Genomic DNA, 15463 nt, shown 5'->3' on the forward strand with positions numbered 1-15463 from the left:
TTCGAGGTGATACTTTGTACCAAATTACATTTAGTCAAGGTCCCTTTGCCTTGGAAAAGGACGGGGGGTTCGTAAGGGCTAGATGGAGCTAACGACACCTTGCAAAAAGCAGATACACCGGCACGTATTTCTCATGTAAAAAATCGATCACCAGGTAATTCTGACGAAATTTATCGAAATCATGTATCACATCGACTACAATATCAAATGTGAAATCGGGTACAAAGGTGCCGATGTGATAGAATAGGCGGGGCCGTCCTGGCCGTCTCGGTCCTGATCCCTGCCTGTTCCGGGTCGGGAGCCTTGGATGAGAGAATGAAGGATGTATGAGAGAGCGGCGGGGAATCTCGCAATTCACAGTAGGGTATTAGTTATTTAAATGTGGATGAACCATGTATGGTAAGTAGTACATGAGAATTTAGAGGGTATTTTATGAATTTTAGTTGGATATGCATTTGTTTTTGTATATGCCTGTGATTGTTAGGCTGATCCAAACCTTCGGATATAACTTGGCCGCCCCGCCTCATCAAGGATTTCAACTGGAATCGCCGTTTGGAGAAACTTCGAGAAACTCATTATCGCGTTGAACTGCTTGACATCAGAACATCTCAACAATCCCGTGGAGAACACTCTGCAAGAGGGCAAGCAGTCTGCCATTTCCAAACTGGTCGCGAGGCGAACCAGTCCAACCCCGGCCAAAATGGTGCAACTCACCGAAATCACTGAGAAGACCGAGTCTTCACTAAAAATCTCAGACGATCAAAATGCACCACCACAACAAACACAAACAACAACTACTACAGACAAGGATTCTCAAAATGAGGCTATATCAACACCAGCGGCAGCAGGTCCAATCGGCCCATCACCGCCAGAAGTCGCAGCCCCAGAGCTGCCGCCCCAGCTCGCCCGCAACGCCGGCAAGACGGCCGAGGAGATCATGGAGGACCTGAACAAATCACCGCTGTTCATGACTGAGCTGGAGGAGAACGATGACGTGGCCGCGCTGGAGGCGCTGGCCTACGAGGGCACGCCGCTTGAGAACGCCACGGACTTCAAGGAGCGCGGCAACGAGTGCTTCAAGCAGCGGCGGTGGCGCGACGCGGTCGAGTTCTACGGGAGGGGCGTCGCGATCGTGGTGAAGGAGGGCAAGCGCCGCGAGAAGGGCGAGAGGCCGCGCGAGAACGACCCGCGGGGCGACGACGAGGCCGAGGTGGCGGCGCAGCGCGCCGTGCTCGAGGCGCTGTACGTCAACCGCGCCGCGGTGCAGCTGGAGCTGCAGAACCACCGCTCGTGCTGGCTGGACTGCGCCGCGGCGCTGAAGCTGAACCCGCGCAACGTCAAGGCGTGGTACCGCAGCGCGCGGGCGCTGCTGGCCGTGGGGCGGGTCCAGGAGGCCGACGACGCGTGCGCGGGCGGGCTGAGCGTCGACGGCGACAACGCCAGCCTGCGCGCCGTCGCGAGGGACATCATCGCGCGCGCCGAGGAGCAGGACCGCAAGGCCAAGGCCGAGGAGGACAAGAGGCGCGCGCTGCAGCGGCGCGCGGCGTTCCTGGCCGGCGCGCTCAAGGAGCGCAACGTCACCGTCCGCACGAGCGGCAGGCCGCCCGACATGGGCGACGCGCGGCTCGAGCTCGTGCCCGACCCGGAAGACCTCAACAGCACGCTCAGCTTCCCCGCCGTGCTGCTGTACCCGCTGCACTACGAGAGCGACTTCATCAAGGCCTTCAACGAGAAGGAGGCGCTCGTGCAGCACTTTGGCTACGTGTTCCCGCTGCCGTGGGACAAGGAGGGTGAGTACAGCACCAACTCGGTGGAGTGCTTCATGGAGACGGCGGCGGGCGGCTTGGTCAAGGTCGGCAAGAAGGTGCCGCTGCTGAAGGTGCTGAGCCTGGACAGTGTCGAGGTGGTCGATGGGGTCGTGAAGATCTACGTGGTCCCCAAGGCCAAGGCGGACGCCTGGGTGCAGGACTTCAAAGCGGCCAAAGCGAAAGAGAAGGAAGTTGGGAAGTCGTAGTGACAGACACGTGCATTGTGAAGGTATTGGGAAAGCGAGAGATCAATCACAAATAGGTCTTTGGCTTTAAAGCATCCAGATCAATCAAGAAATATGCTCTGCACTATGGGTCTATTGATGTCGACTGCCGATCCTATGCTACGAGCGTGGTGGTGTGGACCCCCTGAGAGCAAGCACGCGCACATCTGCCAGCATTGTCCAAATTGATGCTATGTCAGGCCTAGCTTCTTGAAAATCCCTAGAAAAGGTATCAACTCCTATCTTACGTGACCCATGCCAAGGTTGAGGGAAACAAAAAACAAAACCCAGTTCGAAACGCCATTTCCTTAGTGACCGATTGGAATGTTTGCAAGTAAAGCAACGGAAAAGGAGAGGAATTGAGAGACTGAGAGACAAAAACAGAAAAGAAATGAAACACGGATGTAGTCTTACATTGAGGTTGCCCTACGTCTCTTGCTTCTATGTCCGTCCGCCGTCGCCGATACAGGCGACATCGACATCGACTCTTGTCCACAGCCGCGCGGGATGCAGTCGCCCTCAGGGGGCGGGCCACCGTTCTCTCGGTCACCGCCGCACCGAACGTCCCGGTGGTCCCTCACGCTCAAATTCATCAGCAACATGGCCGCGTTCTTCTCGGCACCGGTGGTCGCGGCATTGGAAGCCGTGGGAGGCTCGTCGTCCTCGCGGTCCCGGTCACGGCCCCCTGAGGCTCTAGACGTCGCCGTGGTGACTGTGGTAGTGGGGCTGCTCTCGCTCTGGCCGTCGTAGTCGAACTCCACCTCGGCCTCTGGCGCTGGCCGCTTGGACGTGTTCCACGCCGCTGAGGTGCGGGAGATAGGAGGGAGCCTCTGGGAGGTCTGGTAGTGGTCAAGCCTACTGGCATGGCCGAAACGGGGGATTGCGCTGAGTAAGGGATTTGGGCCGCTCGGATACAGGAAGTCATCGGAATAGGTGTGAGGAAGATTGTTGGATAACGCTGAGGACGAGTGAGAATGTCCGGGGTGGTTCGCGACCGTCCAGCCGCTAGACCGTGGTGGCGACATGGGCGAGTATGGCAAGCTGCGGTGGTGAGAGGCGTGAGGCAAGGAAGGCGTCTCTGGCTCGATGTGTATCTCCGGGTCTGATTCCGTAGCATGCGGACTGTCCATGCCCCTCTTGAAGCACACACGTCCGCCGAAGTCAACGCGGTCCCTCTCGTAGTCGTATGGAGAACCATGCCGGTGTAGGCCGCGGCGTGCAAGACGTGGACTGGGGATGCTGGTGGGGCTTGGGAGCGCTGAGCCATGGCTATAGTGGTGCATCTGTTGCGGGTGAAGAGGCAGGTGGCTGTTGACATTGGCGGCGTTGACATTGGCGAACACCCGGCGGAATAACTCGGCCTCACGTCCGGACTCTGCCACGATTGCGGGATCAATGGCCATCCGACCGTGTTCCGGGGCGTCGGGGGATGTGCACTGGGAAGGAAAGTCAGGGCCGAAGATTGGGATCAGGGCGCCGGCAATGGGCGCACAGAACGTCGCGCAGACGGCTTTGGCGCACGCGTGGGGCATCCAGTAGCCTGTGAACAATCAGTCAATGGCTGCTATGGGTGGATAATGCTATCACGTAGGTTAATTGGAGGATGCTTACCCTGAGCCATGATAGAACCTCCGGTAATGCTGTGAGTGATGTCGCGGAGGCCAGGGTTCATGTTCAGCATCTTGGCTGGCATGGTCTGCTTTTGGTCAGCCTGTTATGTGTATGGGACAATACAGACAGGAGTGGGAGGGCTACCTTCGAGTATTTGCAACACTTGAAAAAGGGGGTCATGCGGACCAAACCAACATTGTAATCCCACATGACCGTGTATTCGGAATCATCACCCGGAACTTTGAAGATGTACTGGAAGACTGCGTGGCAATTGTAAGCATCGGGTCCTGGAGGGGAAAAGATGGTTGTGATAGGTGATTGGAAGGATCTAACCTTCAAAGCTCTCGCGGCCCGTCTTCTCGTAGAAGTCCTTCTTGCCGCTGTTGTAGGGTATATGTCGACAATACTCCTGGATCTTGCCATAGGGGTATACCTGGTATCTCTTAATCTCTCGGAGTGAGGCCTCGTTCAGGTTCTCGAAGGGCGGGAAGTTAACAGTGCCCTTGGCCTTGGACTTGACGAAGCCTCCAGACTCCTTGACCATCTTGGGCGGTTTTGTCGAAGAGGCAAGGTGTCTTTCGAACATCAGGCTCGTGCAGTCGTCGGAATAGGATGTAGCAGGCGACGACAGGCCCGGACTTGGTCGATACCGAGGAGTTGGCGGCGGAGGCCCAGGAGGCGCCGGGTTAAGAAGGGAGGCCAGGGACAACATAGCGGTGAGTCTGGGTCGAAATGTCTCGAAGGTGCAGCAGGAAAATGCAGGCGTAAGAGTAGAGGATGGGCACTGATTCTAGATGGACAGATTCCCAGGCCTAGGGGGACGGGTAGTGGTGATATGGACTCAGACAGCAAGACAACGCTTGCAGCCCAGTCGGATTGGGGAATCAAGGTGAGGCCAGTTCAGGCAAGGTAAGGGAAACCAAGTCCCTTTTCAATGGGCAAACAGGCAAAACAACCACACGATCCTCGCCGGCCCACCCAGACCACCCCAAGGACCAAGGGAGGGAGCGGATGGGGAGTGCGCGGGCGCGTGGACAAGGAACCGAGATGTTTTCTTTCTTCCTTACTTGAGACCGGCCATGCAACCACCTGCAAGTCCGGTGGTTGCTGCCCGTGGCGACGCAGTCGGCGGTGTTCTCGGTGCTGCTCCTTTGTCCAGGATGTCTTGGAATCGAGCCTCTGAGCGGAGAGATTGCCGTTTGGCGGCGTCCACCGCTCTTCTTGGGGGTCGAGTTGTAAGCCACAAAGTGAGTACTGATCGGGGTGAGCGATGGAGTGCGGGCCAGCTGATCAGGCGGTCGTGAATGGTATTGGTGTTGGTGATGCTGGGCCTGGGCCTGGGCTGAATACTGAGCAAGACCTTGTCGAGCCCGGCTGGTGTCCACGTTACCTTTCCTGAGGCATCGCTTCGGCATCAGGAGGCCAAGCCGATCGGAAAGGTCAAACGACTCCGTGACAGCCCTAGACCTGCGTTTCCCGATCTATCGAATTTGTTTCCTCAGAGATGATGGCACCGGTTCTTCTTTCCCGGGTCTCCGTTCATCGACAACCAGTCCACCCTGGTGGTATTCAGGGCCGAGTGGTACTTTAAGTAGCTAGTCAGTACTTTCAGGTCCATAAACAAGACCAGAAACTGAGAGGATAGCGGTGATGGCCGCACCAGAATCGAGGTGAGGTAGGTTTCAGTAGATTTCACCAGGCTGGAGCGCTGACCCGAAAGGGTGAACACAGGCGACTGCATGACGCAGCGGATATGTGGCTAAGGAAAAACAAATCAGTTTGACAGCAAATACTGTAGCATACACAGCCAAACATCCCATTGGCTTGTTTGAAAATGTACAGAAAAAGCTTTGACAGAGCAGCCTGACGGATGGCTGCAGGAGGTGCCGTCTAGTTACCAGGCTAAGCGGCTTCCTGAGAAGGGTGCAACAAAGAAAAGTCTGCCCCTAGACCCAGATATCCTAGACACAACTCCTGCTTGACTCGACACACGTGGCCGCTCTGCCCTCAATGTGAAGGAGAGGGGGGAGGGGGATATCGTGCCAGATCATTGCCCATTGCCCTGCCCCTGCCCTGCGCAGGGGGCGAGGCTGCTTCCCAGCCTTCTGCGCATACTTCTTTGCAGATGGTGAAAACACCTCTGCATTTTCCGGCTCCACCCAGCTTTCAGCCTTCCGCTCTGACCGCTAGAAGATCTGATGGCTGTCTCCATTCACCTCTGTTCTCACAGGAGAAGGTTCTGTGCGTATCCGCGTGGACCACAGGCAACAAGTATTGGGGATGGGACAAGTTGCTTGTCGTTGCTCGTGGAAAAGATTCCACCGCCTTTCCAGAAGCTTTGAGGGGTTGGGATTGCCCGTGGTGGACGGCTATGAAGGGGAATTGCAGGCTACGGGCTGCGCCAACGTGCCGAGCAATGTTTCCCCACGAGCTTGACTTGTACAAGCACGCCGTATGGCCTGAAAGCAACACAGAGCTTGTGCCTGTGCGGGGCCACCATGAAGCCATTTATTGATGCCCGTATTTCCCGTCTGGCCATCCTATGGACAGCCCTGATTTTGTCTCAAGGGACGTGTCTGTGTTAGCATACATAGCTGGCTCAGCCATGCCAAGGTATTAACCATCACCCCAGCAAACGGTTCGTTGAGGCAAGGTGAACACTCTCACGGAGCCGGGCACTCCATCAGTCAGCCTGTTCACCGTGGACGTGTCCACGGTAGATTCAACATTTGTGAGAAACTGGTGGGGTACAGCCAAGAAACAGCGCGCCTATGTGACCAATGTGTAGCCACTTAGGGGCTCAATTGACGGAGACCCTGGCTGCTCTGTCCAGATGAGATCGTCAAGATGTGGTCTTGACGGCGAAGTTCTGGTACTCTGTGCCCATTGAGTCTCAGCATGGGACGACGGTGCCTCGAGTCAAAGTGCCCCTGGTGGACAATCATGGCGGCGCACCGTTCCAGCCGTCATATTTCTGCAGCTTCCCGCATTGGAATGGAGCAGGTTGCCTGAAACGTAAAAGACGGCATGACCAGTGCTTGCTACCAAACGGGAGCAGCGAAATGACAGGCCTCTGCACCTGGTGCCTCTTGAAGCACAGACTTGGGCCGTAAATGTGACATGTTGCTGGGTGGGAATCACGAGGCATGCTCGATTAAGAAGACCCCGCGAGGATGAGGTGTCTCGCGGACTTCGTAGGAGCCTGGGATCCGCGCGGCGCACGCAGCCTGCTGTATGCGAAATGTGAGCCCGCTAGACCTGGACGAGAGACTATTGAAATGGATATCAAGAATGCCGCTGAGCTGACCTATACCAATTGAGGCAGCCAATTTCAGCGCGTCTATGCGTCACTGTAGCACGCCAGCCTCGACAACGACATCTGCCGACCAGCCCAGCCCTCTCCCGCTGTCGAGACTGCCAGGTTCCATCCGACTTGTAAGGCATTAAGTTCAATGGCCAAACCCCACTGCTTCTGAGGCCGTAGCTTTGTCATGGCATGGACCCGAGCTCGTCGTGGACATAAGCTTAAATCTGCCCATCTCTGCCATGTTACTTCTAGAAGTGCAGCGCCGAGGATGAGGAAGGCAGGCGTAGACACACCCGGCTGGTTTCAGATGATTGTGTTCCTCGCGGCCGTGACACGGCAGGACGTTGACAGGCAGGGGACAAGGGAGCTCTGGCAACGCGATGGAGGGCTGTACGACGAGTGTGGATATCCAAACGGCTGTGCGCTTCGATCGGGAAATTTCCTCTCCTCTCATGCTCGGATACATGTCGCACGGCAGCTATGATCTGCAGCAGCAAATCATCCACTGCCCATGCACCCGTGGAACATCCTCTCCACTCGGAGAGACGGCGATCGAGGGGGAAGACGAGAAATATAGAGAAGTGACATGAAGAAGGTAGCTCAGGTTTGGCCCGGTAGAAAATTGGTCCAGCTGGAGTTTTTCTGACGACAGTTCGGGACTCAGTCGATCCGATCTAGGTTGTCAATTCTTCGGCACAGATAGGTCCGCGACGGACCAGGACAAGATTGGCAGCTCGACTATTGATTTGAGCCTGGTGATGATGAGGTGACAGATCAAATGGCGAAGTAGGCGTCCGCTCAAAGCCCGAAGCACGGTCATATTTGCCTTGTCACCAGCCCCCTTTCTCGAAACTGGTCACTCCTGGCGTTGTCGTCTGGTTCCATGCGCACGGATTAGCCACAAAGCCAAAGAGAATATTGTGGTGGCCAAAGATAGCGCCCATCCAACCTCTTCCCCCCTGTTCATGATCTAGGAGAGCCGACCGATCACCTCCATAATTGTAATTTGGAGGCAGCCACAGCAACCACTTGACAAGAGCGGTTGTACCGGGATTGAGAAGGGAAGGTCGCGCAATTGATAGCTGTCGGGGCAGCACAGCAGGTGCCCTTGCGCGAGTTGAGAGGGAGGGGCCAGCCAAAGAAGGCCAAACACAACTCCAGCTGTGCCACTGGAGAATTATTACCCTTGCATTGCAGATGAGATATGGTCACTGGAGACGCAACGTTGAAGATGAGTTGGGATTCGACCAGCTGGTGTTGTCTACGATATGTACGGCCTTGCATCGCACGAGGTCGTTGGTCGAGGTGAAGAACTGCAATGAGCAAGCGTCTTGTGAATCTTTGCTGTGTTTTGGCTCTACTATGGTGGCCGACGTCTGAGGAGTGGCGTCACAACGACCAAGGCGGTACCTGTGTGCCGTTTGTGGCGCTTGCGGCTCGCTGACCTGCCAAGTACCTGGACAGGGCTGTGGGGTACTTGGGTACTTTGGTAGAGCTAGCAGAATGGAGCCTTTCCTCGAGTCCCTTCCCAGGACCCCTGCAAGACGCGCCTGCGTGGGATGGAAGCTGGGTGCTCTATCGTCCAATCATTTGACGGGACGACGATAAGACCGCGTTTTTAGCGCAGTCTCGGACCCGGGCAAAACAAACATCGTCCTCTGGGCCCGGGCAACCACTAGCCCGACACCAAGTGCGATTGACCAGCGCTTACCAGCAACGACATCCATCATCATCAACAACGGCGACAACAAACCCCCCCCCCGCCACAGAGGCTGCTGGCGTTGCTTCTCCAAGTACCACAGCACATCTACACCACCAAATCCTTCGCTGTCGGGCGCAGGACGAGCCCTCACCCCCTGCGGCTTGATATTCCCCACAACTAATCTTCGCCCGTTCATGCATTCGCCCAATCCTCTTTTCCTCGCTCGTTCAGTTCTGCGCAACGGCACCCTCACCAACTTGCGCAAGCCTTTGCGACTACGCGCCTGGGCTTCGACGCCCTCACATATACCACCAAAATGGATTCTGACGCTGAGTCGGCCTTTGATGACTTTCAACAAGATGACTCCGACGCGTTCTCGCCCGAGCCCGTAAGTAGCAAACAACTCCTCACCTCTTCATCCACCAATCACCCTGACCCCCGCTCCAAGTCAGCCTCTGTCAGTGTCGCAAACTCAGGCTTTCTCAAAATCACCTGCTTACGAGTCGCAGAAGCCCAAGGCCAAGGCTGCAGTAAAGAAGGCGACAGCAGCAAAGCCTGCCGCCAAGGCTGCGCCAAAGAAGATGCTCCAGACAACACTCAAGACCAAGGCCGCACCTAAGAAACGCGCAAAGCCAGAGAGCGACGATGACGGCGACGGCGATTTCGGTGGCGACATGTCCAACACGCCTCCCAAGAAGCAGAAGACAGCAACCGGCGCAAAGAAGTCTAGCGGCAAACCTCTGGGCGAAATAGAGAATGATAGCTTTACGCAACTCGATGGAACCTCTGCGGGCCCATCCTCAAAAACAAAGACCGCCACCGAGACCTACCAGAAGCTCACCCAACTTGAGCACATTATCAAGCGACCTGACACCTACATAGGATCCGTCGAACGCACCGAGAGTTCGATGTGGATCTACAACAAGGAGAAGTGCTTAATGGAGTACAGGAAGACCTCCTTCGTGCCTGGTTTCTACAAGATATTTGACGAGATTCTCGTCAACGCTGCCGACAACAAACAGCGTGACAAGGGCATGAGCTACATAAAGATCACCATCGATCGCGAGAATGGCGAGATCTCTGTCGAGAACGATGGCAAGGGTATCCCAGTTGAGATGCACGAGAAGGAGGGTTGTTACATTCCTGAGATGGTCTTTGGTCATCTACTTGCCGGATCCAATTTCGACGACAACGAGAAGAAGACCGTCGGTGGTCGGAACGGGTACGGTGCCAAGCTTTGCAACGTATTCAGCACAGAATTCTCCCTCGAGTGTCAGGATTCGACCAATTGCAAGAGATACAAGGCGACCTGGAGGGACAACATGAGCAAGATGGACAAGGCAAAAATCACATCCAACAAGACCAAAGACTTCGTAAGGGTCACTTTCAAGCCAGACTTCAAGAGATTTGGCATGCCAGATGGCATTGACGATGACACCGAGGCCCTCATGTACCGTCGAGTTTATGACTTGGCTGGTACCGTTGAAGGAGTCAAGGTTCACCTGAACGGAGAACAACTGAAGCTCGGGTGGAAGAAGTACTGTGAGATGTATGCCAAAGCTATCGCAAAGGAACGTCAAGACGTCGACGCAGACGGCAACGGACCCGCCCCTGCCACTGTCATCTTTGAAGACACCAAGGCTCATCAACGGTGGCAGATTGGTTTCACCGTTTCAGACGGCTCTTTTCAGCAGGTTTCTTTTGTGAATTCGATTGCAACAACTGCCGGTGGCACGCACGTCAACTACATCGCTGATCAGATCTGCAATGCTCTCCTGAAAGATCTCACGAAGAAAATGAAGGGGCACTCACTCAAGGCAAACCATGTCCGGAATCATATCTTCATCTTCGTCAACTGTTTGATCGATAACCCTGCCTTTACGTCGCAAACCAAAGAGCAGATGACCACGAAGCAGAGTGCTTTCGGCAGCAAGTGCCAACTCACCGATGGCTTCATCAAGAAAATCAGGGCAACAGAGGCGATTGACAACATCCTTCACTTCGCCGAGAAGAAGGCTGACAAGATGATGGCCAAGTCAGATGGAAACAAGCGGTCCCGCATAAGCAACGAAAAACTAGTCGATGCGAATATGGCGGGAACCAGGCATGGCCACGAGTGCACTCTGATCTTGACTGAAGGTGACTCAGCCAGAGCTTTGGCTGTTGCTGGTCGCGCCATTCTCGATCCTGACCGTATCGGTGTCTTCCCTCTCAGAGGAAAAATGCTAAATGTTCGTGATGCCAACATTGAACAAATCCTGAAGAACGCAGAAATCAACAACATCAAGCAATTCCTTGGACTCAAGCACAAGACGACGTACACTGACACCAAGAGCCTTCGTTATGGTCATCTGATGATCATGGCTGATCAGGATCATGACGGTAGTCATATCAAGGGTTTGCTCATCAACTTCCTTCAAGTTCAGTTCCCCTCCTTGCTCCAGATACCGGACTTCTTCCGGGAATTTATCACTCCCGTTGTGAAGGTCTGGCAAGGCCCCAATCCAAAGAAGCCACTCCAACTGAGGTCCTTCTTCACTATGCCGGAATATGAGGAGTGGAAAGAGTCGCACCATCGAGAGATCAAGAAGTGGCACTACAAGTACTTCAAGGGTCTGGGAACCAGCTCAAACGAGGACGCCCAGGTCTACTTCACCAACCTAGATGATCATTTGAAGGAATTCCAGACCATGAAGCCAGACGAGGCTAGCCTTTTTGAGCTTGCCTTCTCGAAGAAGAAGGCCGACGCGAGGAAACAGTGGCTCGGCGACTTCATACCAGGGACTTTCCTGGATCATTCGACCAAATCGATCACATACACCGACTTCGTCAACAAGGAGCTTATCCTGTTCAGCATGGCTGATAACCTGCGGTCCATCCCCTCTGTTGTTGACGGGTTGAAACCGGGCCAACGCAAGGTTGTCTACGCCTGTTTCAAGCGCAACTTGACCAAAGACAAGAAGGTTGTTGAACTGGCGGGATACGTCTCCGAACAGACTGCCTACCATCATGGCGAAGTCTCCCTGCAGCAGACAATCGTTGGCCTAGCCCAGAACTTTGTTGGATCGAACAACATCAACATTTTGGAACCCAGCGGTAACTTCGGTTCTCGTCTTGCCGGTGGTAGCGATTCGGCCAGCGCTCGTTACATCTTCACCCGCCTTTCTCCTTTCGCGAGGCGTGTGTTCTCTGCGCTAGACGAGCCAAACCTTGAATCACAGTACGATGATGGCAAGCAGATTGAGCCAAAGGTCTACGCTCCCGTCATACCAATGGTCCTCTGCAATGGCGCTGACGGTATTGGAACTGGTTGGAGCACTTCTATTCCTAATTACAATCCGGCAGACATTGTGAGGAATCTCAAGAGACGTATGGGCCGGAGCGACGATTCATCAGAGGAGCACGCCTTCGAGCCCATGATGCCGTGGTTCCGCGGCTGGAAGGGAGAACCTGAGGAAGAAGAGCCAGGTTCGAAGAGGTACAGATTCAACGGTATCGCGAACTTCGAAGAAAGCCAGGCCAAAACCGTTGTGACTATTACTGAGCTCCCCATCCGCATGTGGACGGATGATTTCAAGGCCAAGCTCGAGCAGATCATCAAGGGCGAAAAAGCTCCATCCTGGATCAAGGATTACAAGGAGTACAACGACCATGCAAACGTACATTTTGAGATTGAAATGGACGAGGCGCAGATAGAGAAGACTCGGAAGGAGGGTCTGCTTGAACGCTTCAAGCTGACCAAGAGTCTTGGCACCACCAACCTTGTTGCTTTTGATCCTCGAGGACAGATCCGGAGGTACGAGAAGGTCGAGGACATTCTGGAGGAGTTCTATCAGTTCCGCTTTGCAATGTACACGAAGCGAAGAGTTCGTCACACCCCAGTTCCCCCTGCATTGCATAGAAGAAAAGGCTGACATACTCTTCCCAGGCACACTGGCTTAAGGTCTATCACGCAGACTATCGTAAACTGAAGAACATGGCCCGCTTCGTCGAGGAGATCATTGAAGGTAAATTGGTTGTCTCGAGAAAGAAGAAGGCCATCTTGGTGGAGGAGCTCCGTGACCGCAAGTACGAGGCTTTCCCCAGGGGTGAGAGCGTGAAGAAAGCTCGAAACACGGACGAAGAGATGGACCAGGATGATGAGGACGAGGAGGACCTCACTTCCAATGAACCTGGCGCAGGGGACTACGACTATCTTCTTTCTGTGCGTACAAAACCTTTCTCTACTGAAGACCAGTGCACTGACTATGTATAGATGCCCATCTACTCCTTGACTGCCGAACGCCTTGAGCGGCTAAAGAAACAGATTGCTGCGAAGAAGGCAGAGCACGACGACTTGGAGAAACTCGACGAGAAGGACCTCTGGTCCAGGGATCTTGACGAGTTCCTCGAAGAATGGGAGCACCAGCAGACCCTGGATGCCGAGATCGCAAAGAAAATCAGGAACATGGGCCGTCGTCGCTCTAAGAAGATTGGGGCTGGAGGCGGCCGTGGTGGCAAGCGGGCCAACCGTGGTGATGACGACTATGACCCTGGCAAGACGAAGGCTGCAAAGTCGATGAAGAAGGACTTGCCCATAGTCAAGAAGCCTGTCGAACCGAAGAAGCAGGGCGCGGCCTTTGCTCAGAAGTTCAGCGGGGCAAAGCCCAAGTCCAAGACGTATGGCAATGATGGAGCATCATCGGACTTTTCTGACGATGACTTCGCTGCGTTGAGCAAGAGCAAGCCGAAGGCTGCGCCTGCAAAGGAGCTGCCCGCTCCCGCTGGAGCGGTCAAGGACGAAGATTCTGAGATCGAGGAAATCTCTGCACCGGCGAACAATCGCGCTAAGCGTGCTGCAGCATCCAAGGCCAAATCGTACGCCAACGACGGGTCAGACTCAGATTTCTCCGATGACGACTTTGCTACGCTGAACACGGGCAAGTCTGCTGCACCTGCACCCGCGCCAGTCAAGAAGCCCTCTCCAGTTGAATCTGTTCCTGAAGACCCTGAAGACCCTGAAGACGAAGAGTCTGAGGTCGAAGAGATCACTGCGCCTGCGGATAGTCGCTCCAAGCGTGCTGCCGCATCCAAACCCTCTCCTGTCGAGTCTGGTGTCGAGGACGAGGAGCCCGAGATCGAAGAAGTTGCTGCCCCAGCAAACGGCCGCTCCAAGCGTGCTGCTGCGTCAAAGGCCAAGGCCTGGATGTTTGACGATGATGACGATGAGTCAGAGGAAGACAACGGTAATGACTTGCTCGGTGATGTCGGTGCCATGGTCCGCGGGATCGGCGAGCCCGCTGCGGCTTCGAACAATGGCAGGCTTAGTCTGTTTGCCATGTCACGATCTGAGCACGGTAATGCCGCGATACCCAAGCTGAAGACGAAACAGTCGCGCAATTTCGACTTTGATGAGCCTGATGACACAAACTACGAGCTGCTCGCGAAATCGTCGCCTCGGAAGGACACCAGGTCCTCTGATATTGATGACCTGATGTCGGACAATGAGGACGTCCCCGCCACGACCACAGCAAAGGCCTCCTCAGCCAAGGCAAAGTCTGCCAAGGCTCCGCTGAATGTGGTCTCCGCCCCGGCGAAGAAACCGCGAGGTCGTCCTGCTGGCGCAAAGAATAAGTCCAAGGAAGACAAGCCGGTGAAGCCTGTTAAGGTGTCTCCAGCTGCCAAGGCCTATGCGGCGAAGAACAAAACTTCCACTGCTGCTAGCAAGTCGAAGAAGAAGTCCTTCGAGTTCAGTGACGATGAGGAGGACGAAGATGGGGACGTCGCCATGGCGGACTCCCCACCTCCTCCCCCACGTGCCCGTCCCGGCCGAGCGGCGGCTGCTAAAGCCAAGAAGACATACGCTATTATCTCGGACGACGATGACGAGGATGAGGTGATGTCCGACGGCGGCGCTGGTGGAGGTGGCAGCGATGTTTATGACATGGATGACTCAGAATGAGCGCCTCCAAGGGCTTTCACACGTGGCGAGAGTATGGCGTGAGGCATGATCCATTGCTTCCTTCTCCTTGAGCATGTTAAGGGCGAGTTATGGGTAGGGCTGGATGGGACTGACCACCGGGGTTTGCCACGAAGGGGCGTCGTGGGCCATATCATCATTGCCTTTTTGAGTTCTGGTATCTGGTTCTGATTTCCTTTCCTTTTTGGTCCGGGTCTAGATAATATTTCCTATGACGACCTGGGTCTTCCTCCCCATCACACGAGGACACATCGCACCGCACCGCACCACACGACGCTTCCGTCGTCTTTTCCTTGTCACGATCTTGATGACTGCCTGTATAATACGTCTTCCATAGATATTTGGAAATGCGAGGACTCAGAAAAACAATAAGTGATGCACTGTGACTGTGTGGGTTTCGTGACGATGTCTGTTCTAGATTCACTGGGCTTGTCGCACAAGTGCCATGTACGCCGACGGCCTCGCTACAGCAAACTGCACTCCCCTTGACGTCACTCAGCCCAAGAGTAAGACATTGACTTTATAGCAGGCGTCGGGAAAAGACGAAGTCTTTCGGGGCAGAGACCCTCTCGCGACGAGTCGCCGGTATCGCACCATCAGAGCACTGCTCCGAGCCAGCCAACGACTTGACGCCCCCCTCGCGGTAGCAGACTGCTGATTGACTCAGCACTGGCAGAGTTCTCGAGGGGGTTTGGGCGTACCCAAGATATTGTGTTATATCAGGGTTATGTCCCTGGCTCTGAGCCCTGCACTAGATAAGTCAGAACAAGCTCGGGAGGGAATGGGGGACGGCGATGATCTTCGTCGGTCGACTTCGGCCACTGCTATGGCTCTGTATGGTATGGGGGCCGC

At 55.0% G+C, this 15463-nt stretch overlaps 3 protein-coding genes across 3 annotated transcripts; 2 read left to right on the plus strand and 1 right to left on the minus strand.

The window, feature by feature from the left end:
* Nucleotides 1-700: 700 nt before the first annotated feature.
* On the plus strand, nucleotides 701-2014 carry J7T55_004751 (uncharacterized protein; the record flags this gene model as incomplete). Its single annotated transcript, XM_053130473.1, has 1 exon — nucleotides 701-2014. The coding sequence occupies one exon, from the start codon at nucleotides 701-703 to the stop codon at nucleotides 2012-2014; it is 1314 nt and encodes a 437-aa protein (XP_052991178.1).
* Nucleotides 2015-2442: 428 nt separating this feature from the next.
* J7T55_004752 (uncharacterized protein) lies at nucleotides 2443-5384 on the minus strand (the record flags this gene model as incomplete). Its single annotated transcript, XM_053130474.1, has 6 exons — nucleotides 2443-3572; nucleotides 3644-3728; nucleotides 3839-3903; nucleotides 3977-4365; nucleotides 4733-5110; nucleotides 5158-5384. The coding sequence occupies 6 exons, from the start codon at nucleotides 5382-5384 to the stop codon at nucleotides 2443-2445; spliced, it is 2274 nt and encodes a 757-aa protein (XP_052991179.1).
* Nucleotides 5385-8968: 3584 nt separating this feature from the next.
* J7T55_004753 (dna topoisomerase 2) lies at nucleotides 8969-14593 on the plus strand (the record flags this gene model as incomplete). The annotated part of the gene is made up of 4 exons (XM_053130475.1): nucleotides 8969-9040; nucleotides 9105-12518; nucleotides 12581-12856; nucleotides 12908-14593. The coding sequence occupies 4 exons, from the start codon at nucleotides 8969-8971 to the stop codon at nucleotides 14591-14593; spliced, it is 5448 nt and encodes a 1815-aa protein (XP_052991180.1).
* Between the last annotated feature and the right edge of the window lie 870 nt (nucleotides 14594-15463).

The sequence above is a fragment of the Diaporthe amygdali genome, assembly GCF_026229845.1.
Source record: "Diaporthe amygdali strain CAA958 chromosome Unknown NODE_23_length_778278_cov_65_433824, whole genome shotgun sequence".
Lineage (NCBI taxonomy): Eukaryota > Fungi > Ascomycota > Sordariomycetes > Diaporthales > Diaporthaceae > Diaporthe > Diaporthe amygdali.